Genomic DNA, 9090 nt, shown 5'->3' on the forward strand with positions numbered 1-9090 from the left:
GATGGAGAAGGCATAGGGAAAAAAAATGAGAAACACACATAATAGACTCGTTAAACACTCTTTCAATTCAGGACCAAGTCAAAGCTCTTGGACCGGGTCAAAGGCACAAGATACTCACATCAAACACCTTGACCGGATCGGGTCAGATGTAAACGTCTGACCGGACCTGGTTAGACCCTTATCTAACAACCCCTTAATTGGTTAATGCGGTGAAATACTTTCCACAAATCCCGTCTATTAATGCAAATATACATTCACAATAAGTTTTCTATCAGTTAAAATCAGACAACTTATACAAGGGTCCCATAATTAAGCAACTTGAAAAACTATCGTATTGTGGAAATTAAATTAAGTTCGTTCACTTTCATTTAATTCATGAGAAAGTTCTAACAAAATGTTGTCTTATGGATTCTCCAAGGATTTTAGGTGACTCACACAAGAAACCCTAAACCGGCCTCTCCCCCTCATTTTTTGGCAATCCCTCCCCCCTCATCCCCTTGTTGATATGAAGAACTTAAGACGAAAAAGAGTTACTACACCAAAATTTGAATACAAGACCAATAAATTGATTGTGTTGTACATTATTGCAAAAGAATCTTAGATGGCCAAAACTAATGTTTATTGAGATCCGTCGGTCGATCATTCTGATTATTTGATCAAATGTAGGTTCACAATCGTTGATCTACAAACAACGATCGAAAAGATTTTAAGTATATCATCGACCACATCATCAATTTTATCTAGAAGTTTAGCTATTTATATGATTATATATTTTACTATCAGAGCCAAAGCTTCATTTCAAGTTTTGCCTCAACATACAATTTGAAAGTGCGAGAAGCAACCATGCCACTGTCTAACAAATAACATGTTATATATTATTTGATTTTATATAAATTAAATACAAATAAAACCTTTAGTTAAATCTTTTAAAGAAGTTTGAAATATATATAAATGGAAAAATTGTCAAATTTGTAACGATTTATTGATTATTTACACATTATAATTTGAGGATAGAAAATAAAAGCTAATTTTATACATACTCCGAAATTCTTGTTGTACCTGTATTTTTATATTTGATTTTTTATATGAGAAAATGAACTATATATAATAACATCCAAAATAAAATCAGCAAAATTATTATTGGATTTTGCTTATATTATTAACCTAGTAGTTAATGTGTTAATGAAGTAGTTAATGAAGTAGATGAATTTATTAAATATTTAAAAAAGAAATATAAAATTACAGAAATAACCCCGTCTGGTCAACCTTGAGAGCCCCCCTTTCCCTTTCTTTGGCGAGTCTCCCCATTGAGCAGAGAGAGAAAGATTGCTTTCAGACACAGAAGAGAAGAAAGAGAAAGAAAGAGAGAGAAAGTGAGAATCAGACATATTCATACAAAAACTTTTAGAGAGAGATTCAGATATATACATACAAAGTTTTATAGAGAGAGATAGATATTGATCGAAGAGAGAGATATAGGGGAGGGGGCAAAGGTGCAGCATTTGGTCCCTGCAATACTTGGCAAACTCTCCTTTATTAAAGCGTCTCCGGTCTTCATCTTGTCCCCCATCCACCTTTTCCGGCAACTTTGTGTTTTTTAATATTAGGTTTGTCTACTGGTTTTTCTGTTTCCGGCGTGTTACGTCGGCTACCACCGCCGGTCATCCGATTTTAGGCGTTTTCTCCGAAGAGCAGTCTTCGCAGCTGGAATAACAAGCCTGTATAGTCAGTCAAACATCTTTCGGATTTGATTGATAGTAAGCCTAAGCTCCGATGGATCTCTAGCGGTGGGGCTCTCTGGACATTAATTATAAGACTACGTCAGCCGGCGATTTTATTTCAACTAGCAATGAAAACACCGGCAAACAGTTCCGGATCCTCTTTAACTACGGCGAATCCCGGCGAAGGTCAGCTCAATATCCTCTTTCTCATCTTAAATACTTATCCATTACATAAAGTTTGCTTGAAATTCTAGTTTCACTTGAATGATTTTTCTTCTAATTTATCGGACCTTCATAGCGATTTCAATTCCTTTCTCTGGAAATTTTCTAAATCTCCGACCGATTGGATTTTTTTATGAAACTTTATAGATTAAAAAATGTAGTAACTAGTAAAGTTCCTTTTCAATCGTAATTTCTTTTATTTACTTTCGTATTTTCGTAATAGTTGGAGAGAAGAATCGTTTAATAAATCCGGAGCTATGGCAAGCCTGCGCCGGACCTCTGGTCAATTTACCGGCGGCTGGGACCCACGTCGTCTATTTTCCACAAGGCCACAGCGAACAGGTTTCAATTCTCATTTTCATTTTCGCTTTCCTAAGCTTTTGCTATCATGCGCCTATGTAGACTAACATGAACCAATACTCGAACAAATTCCTAGGTTTCCATCATTTTCATTCACGTTAGCAATTTTGATAAAGTTTTCTTAGAAGAAAATTCTTCCATTGGTACCCATTCACAAATCTAGAAAATGTACAACAATTGATGCTTGACGTACAACTATCCCAAGCAGTACTTTCTTGGAAACTTTACAGGCCATAAATTAGCCATTAATGGATAAGTTGCTATAAATTTTTTGTTTCAGAGGATAGTGATAGAGCACTAGCATTTTGGTTAGAACAGTTGTATTTACAACTAATAAATGCATAAGAAAAAGAGGAAATCGAGATCGATATCAATTCTGAAATCATTGTACAGTGGGTTGTTGGTAATGGAGTTGCAAAAAATCAAAATTAATATTATTTCAGGAAAAAAGAATATTTGTTTGTACTAAGGAATAATAAAAATGGTAAAAGTTTACAATATCATCTTCTAAAAAGGTATTTATTATTTACTTATGATATATCATGTTTCAATATTTTTTGTTCTTCAAGCTCGATTTACTTCTAAAAATGGAAGTAACAAACTTGCCTTGTAAAAGTATATTAAGTTACACCCATAAAAAAAACATGTCTAGTTTAAGGAAAGTAAGAATTTATTTATTTATTTATTTTCATATTACTTGTTGTATGTATGGATAAAGTGATTTCGGATAATTATGTTTACAAAGTATTTGAGAAAACGACAACACTTTGGAAAAAAAAAATCGATGTTGAATTTCTCTGTTAACAATAGGAAAATGTAATTTTTTTTTTCAACGGTAAAGGGTAAAGGAAACTTATATTCTCATATAAATAAATAAAAATATATTCTATTATTACAAAAGGGTATAAAAGAATAAATGAAATTAATGGTGGATTGCTAGATGCACATGGTATGGTTATGGTTGGTGAGATGGAATTTTCTTCTCTGCAACTTCTCTTTATTACCACAAGTTCAACTAATTAAAGCTTTGATTTCTTTTGTCTTTTTATGATGCAAAAATTTAATAAATAGTTAAATACCATATGATATGCTTTCTTGTGGGCCCCACGTGTCATTTCCTTCTCAATATAAATCTTCGAGCTCAAATTACCTAATTGCCCTCTATGTACAAGATTATTAACGATTTTGATTATAGTTATACTAAACAAATCAATGAAAGTAGATTGTTATTTCTTGTAATGAACCCAATTTAATTTACTAAAATAGATGTAATTTTTATCAATAATAATTCGTTATAACTTATAATACATGTTTTCAGGTTGCTGCATCTATGAAGAAAGATGTGGATGCACAAATTCCAAATTATCCAAATCTTCAGTCAAAATTGTTATGCATCCTTCATAATGTCACATTGCATGTAAGTCAAATACAATTTTTTTTTTGAAACAAAAAAAAAACATGTACTTGAGAATATTTTATTTGTTTATATAATTAACTCCAAAAAAAATTTATTTTCAGGCTGATACAGAAACAGATGAAGTATATGCTCAGATGACCCTTCAGCCAGTTCCTTCAGTATGGCTCTAAATAACTTTAATATTTGTTATTCACTTGGCACAAATTAAATAAAATATATAATTATTTAATTATTTAATATTTACAATTATTTGCAGTTTGATAAAGAAGCGTTATTGAGGTCAGATCTTTTAATGAAAGCACACAAGCCACAAACTGAGTTTTTTTGTAAAACTTTAACAGCAAGTGATACAAGTACTCATGGAGGATTTTCTGTTCCTCGTAGAGCAGCTGAAAAAATATTTCCATCACTTGTGAGTATATTTTTTTATTAATTGATAAAAATATAAAAAACATTTTATGGTTTATGTAATTATAACTAATATTTTTTTAATAGGATTTTTCAATGCAACCACCTGCACAAGAACTAGTGGCCAGGGATTTACATGACAATGTATGGACATTTCGTCATATCTATCGTGGTAAGCAAATATTAAAATCAAAAACTTAAAAATAATAAATTTTTTTTTTTGAAAGAAATTATTTTTTGAAATACAGGGCAACCGAAACGACACTTGCTCACAACTGGTTGGAGTCTTTTTGTTAGTGGGAAGAGGCTTTTTGCAGGAGATTCGGTCTTGTTTATAAGGTAATAATGCCATTACCAATTTACCATATCAAAACTTTATTCATTTTTTATTTATTTTTCATGTATTATATAATAATAATATGTTACATATTTATGAACAGGGATGAAAAGCAACAGCTTTTATTGGGTATTAGAAGAGCTAACAGACAACCAGCCAATTTATCATCCTCAGTTTTGTCAAGTGATAGTATGCATATTGGAATCTTGGCTGCTGCTGCTCATGCAGCTGCAAACAACAGTCCTTTCACTGTTTTTTATAATCCAAGGTAATTAATTGACTTAAAATAAGTTAAGTAAAAAATGCAAGAAATAGTAACATACTTTCATTTATTTATTCATTATATCATCCTACTTTTACTTCTTTGTATTAAAGGTATAGAAGTGAAAACTGCTTTGTATTTCAATGACATTGGTAAAATTTTCAAGGGTTAATCTCATAAAAAACCTTATATTTTGAGTTTTTTCCGGATTAAACCTCAAATTTATTTTTTGCCTTAAAAGACCTTATATTTTTTCATTTTTTCCGAAAAAGCCCTCAACTTCGTATTTTTTTTTCAACCTTCTAAATGCTTCCAAATAAACCCTCAACTTTTTTAGTTTTTCTTGAAAAACCCCTCATATTTTACAATTTTTTTGGGCAATTGTTAGAAAAGTCCCAATATTTTCGGAAAAGTTTCACTTTAGTCCAAATTTTTTTTTTGAACATAAAAGTCCCGATTATTTCATTTCGACTCAAATTAACAAAAAAGTCCTTTTTTTTTCTTTTAACAGGAAATTAAATATTATCGTGTAAAATCAAATAATCGGGACTTTTCTGTTCAAAAAATAAATTTTGGGACTAAAGTGAAATTTTTCCGAAAATATTGCGACTTTTCTGACAATTTCCCCTTTTTTTGGAAAAAAACGACTAAAAAGGCCAGATCGGAAAAAATGAAAAAATACAAGGTCTTTTTCAGGCAAAAAAATAAATTTGAGGTTTATTCCGTAAAAAACACAAAACATAAGGTCTTTTACAAGATTCACCCATTTCTCAAAGCACTATGATATGATGAACAAATCAAAGAAAGTACATTGCTATTCGTGATTCATGACTCATGTCAATAAAACAAAAGACATAAATGCCCTCAGCTTCATCATTTCATTCATCTTGTAAACCAGGGCAAGTCCGTCGGAATTCGTGATTCCGTTAGCCAAGTACTACAAATCCGTCTGCAGTAATCAAATATCTCTTGGAATGCGATTCCGGATGATGTTTGAAACAGAAGAGTCCGGAACAAGAAGATATATGGGAACAATTACAGGTATCAGTGATCTCGATGGCGTTAGATGGAAAAATTCTCAATGGCGTAACTTACAGGTAATTCATATTTTCAATTATTAAATAAAGTGGTTAAATTTATAAATCTATAAATTTATAATTAATTTATTATTTTGATTTTTGAGTGAAGGTCGGTTGGGATGAGGCGACTGCAGGGGAAAGACGAAACCGGGTTTCGGTTTGGGAAATTGAACCGGTTACCGCTCCATTTTTCATTTGCCCGACAACACCGTTTTATCAACCAAAGCGCTCACGACAAGGGATGTTAGGTACAATTGCCATGTCATCATTTTCCTTTTGTTTAGTTTTCTAATGGAATGGATCATTCTAGAAGGAATCTGATTCCTTTCGTTTTGTTGACAGGTGATGAATCCTTGGATCTTGACAACATATACAAAAGAACAATGCCATGGATTGGTGAAGATATGTCCATGAAGGATCCTGGATTAAGCTTAGTTCAATGGATGAGCATGCAACAAAATAACCAAATCCAAGTCCAACCTAATTACTTAAACCCATTAACAGGATCTGTTCTCCAAAACTATAATGGACAAGATCTTTCGCGACAGTTAGGTTTGCAATCGTCACAAATACTCACTCAAAACAACCTACAATTCAACCACCAAAAGCCACCACAACCCACCCCCACCATGATGGTGCAGCCACCACAGTTCATAGACCTCACCCAACAAACCACTAGACAAAATCCAATCAATCAAACCCAAATTCAGTCTCAAAATGTTCTTCACCAACAAAACTTTCAACAGCAACAGATGGCGGCGGCGGCAACGGCAGCGGCGGCGGTGGTGGTGGTCAACCAAAGTCAACAGAAAAACAACCAGTTTCCCGATCAACAAATTAGTCAAAAGATGCCGGAAAATCAGATTCAACTTCTACAGAAGCTTCATCAACAGCAACAATCACTTTTAGCACAACAAGATCAAAGCTTTCCGAGGTCGATTCCAACCACCCAAATGACCGAAATACCCTCGCAAGCACCAATCACAACACTCCCTCAACAAACAATGAGAAATAACAATAACAACAACGAACACAATTTTCGATTTTCCCATCTTTCTCAGCAACCAAAAGTTACAGGGCAAACAAATCACCTCGCGACAAATGGCAGCAGTTTATTGACTGGAACCGGAACCGGAATCGGAATCAGTGATGACATTCCATCGTGTTCCACATCGCCTTCAACGAACAACTCCATGGTGGTGCCGATGATGAACAGTGGTTCTGGAATGAACACAAGTGGATTGGAAATGATATCAGGGAATGGCAATTTTGGTAAATTGCAGCAAAAGCCGGATGTGAAACCTTCAGTGGAGGTTTCCAAGGTTCAAAACCAAGGATTTTTAGCTCCACAGACGTATTTACACAATCTTGGTGGGCCCCAAATGGATTATTTAGATAGTTCTTCATCAGCGACTTCAGTTTGCCTTTCACAAAATCAAATATCTTTCAATTCTTCACAAGCATTGCCATTTCGAGATACAATTCAAGATGGTGAAGTTCAAAATGATTCAATACCAGATATCCCATTTGGGGTGGAAATGGCATCCATGATTCCTGACCCTTTGATTACAAAAGGAATGAAAGATTTTCAAAATAATATAAGTTCAGGGGGAGGTGGAATGATTTCAAGCTATGAAAACCCTACGAAAGATACTCAACCTGAGCTTTCGTCTTCCATGGTTTCTCAGTCGTTTGGTGTTCCTGATATCACTTTTAACTCCATTGATTCGACTATAAATGATGGCGGGTTGTTAAATGGCGGTGTGTGGGCCCCACCTCCACAACCGTTTCAGAGAATGCGGACGTATACCAAGGTTTGATCATTCTATTTTGGCATGTGAAACACAGTGTTGGGAGTTAAAATTAAAAGTGTTATTTGGATTGGTGTAGGTGTACAAGAGAGGAGCAGTTGGAAGGTCAATTGATATTAGTGCATATTCAGGGTATTATGATCTTAAACAAGACCTTGCTCGAAGATTTGGTATTGAAGGTCAACTGGAGGATAGACAAAGAATTGGGTGGAAACTTGTTTATGTGGATCATGAGAATGATGTTCTCCTTGTTGGGGATGATCCTTGGGAGTAAGTTCACTATATCATATAATCTACTAAATATGTATCATATACTATTAGTCTATATATTAACAATTTTGGATTTGGATTTTCCCATATATGCATTTTCAGAGAATTTGTCAACTGTGTACGCTGCATCAAGATCTTATCTCCTCAAGAAGTCCAACAAATGAGCTTAGATGGTGATTTTGGCGGGAATGGTGTTGTTCCAAATCAAGCTTGCAGCAGTTCCGGTGGTGGAAAGATGTAAAAAAAAAAAAAAAAAGAAGAAAAAAGAAAGTTGGATTTCGAACTTTTAACCTCTAGGAAATTCTTCTTAATTACTGTTATATCATTAGTCAGACGTGGATTGGGAGTTATTTAGCCATTAATGGATCCACAATCTTGAGAGAAATGGAAGGAGGAGTTGTTAGTTCTAGAATATCTGTTTCTATTAGTACAGAAAATGTCATTATCCATTTGTACAAATAAATGCTTTTAGACTTGTTTCTTATGAGTAGCTGTTGAAACCTTTTAATCAGAGAATTGATTATCGCGTAAATTAAGTCAATTTTCTTAATATTTGTTGTTACAGATAGTATCTTGTTTGGTTGTTCAAGTTTAAGTATTGGATAAACATAGGGGTTACCATGTTCATGGTCTTCATGCTGTAATTTTGCATTCATGTTGATAATATTTAAACAGTATTTTAGGATGGGATTTATTTTTTATTTTTTTTAAGGGTTTAGGGTGTAGTTGAAGTGTTAGAGTGTGACTATTCCAAGTGGTCCGAATGGATCTACGATCCAACCGATCAAAGTCGAAAAATCCAAACCATATAAATTATTTGTGCCGGTTTCTTGCTTTTCTTTAATTGCTTGCATAACATGAAGTTTCGATTTGAATGCAATCACCAAAATGTGGGATAATATGGTTTGGTAACCTTTGTTTTTGTCTTTTGTATACTTACTAAATACATCCATGTGGCAAGAATCCATGTCACCTCTCTTACATACATTCCCCTTACATGTTGGATTATTTTTGAATTATTATGGTAATTATTTAAAATTGTTGGTGGACAGGTTTTATCAATAAATTAGGATAAATATTTACCATGTTTATCTTATGAGTTGAATTCCCGGTTTGATTCCAGATTTTCTATATCTTTAATATCTCTTACATTTGGTTATACATATGTCTATATAAACACGTGATGATAAACATATTAGATAT

The 9090-nt window shown here is 33.5% G+C and overlaps 1 protein-coding gene across 1 annotated transcript; it reads left to right on the forward strand.

Annotated features, from left to right (window-relative positions):
* Positions 1–1307: 1307 nt before the first annotated feature.
* On the forward strand, positions 1308–8437 carry LOC145115140 (auxin response factor 19-like). The gene is made up of 13 exons (XM_079051335.1): positions 1308–1907; positions 2167–2285; positions 3622–3720; positions 3822–3878; positions 3977–4132; positions 4216–4300; positions 4377–4467; positions 4569–4733; positions 5626–5824; positions 5916–6054; positions 6149–7620; positions 7697–7887; positions 7990–8437. Exons 1-13 carry the CDS (start codon positions 1850–1852, stop codon positions 8126–8128), a joined length of 2970 nt encoding a protein of 989 aa, XP_078907461.1. The 5' UTR covers positions 1308–1849; the 3' UTR covers positions 8129–8437.
* The last annotated feature ends 653 nt before the right edge of the window (positions 8438–9090 follow it).

The sequence above is a fragment of the Lactuca virosa genome, chromosome 5, assembly GCF_052849685.1.
Source record: "Lactuca virosa cultivar CGN04683 chromosome 5, Lactuca_virosa_CGN04683_v6, whole genome shotgun sequence".
Classification (NCBI taxonomy): Eukaryota; Viridiplantae; Streptophyta; class Magnoliopsida; order Asterales; family Asteraceae; genus Lactuca; species Lactuca virosa.

Excerpts from the sequence above, each read along its gene's own strand:
- LOC145115140 (XM_079051335.1), top strand. The coding sequence starts at position 1,850 with ATGAAAACACCGGCAAACAGTTCCGGATCCTCTTTAACTACGGCGAAT. Across the intron at positions 4,734-5,625 it reads ACTGTTTTTTATAATCCAAG|GGCAAGTCCGTCGGAATTCG; the intron begins GTAATTAATTGA and ends CTTGTAAACCAG. Across the intron at positions 7,888-7,989 it reads GTTGGGGATGATCCTTGGGA|AGAATTTGTCAACTGTGTAC; the intron begins GTAAGTTCACTA and ends ATGCATTTTCAG.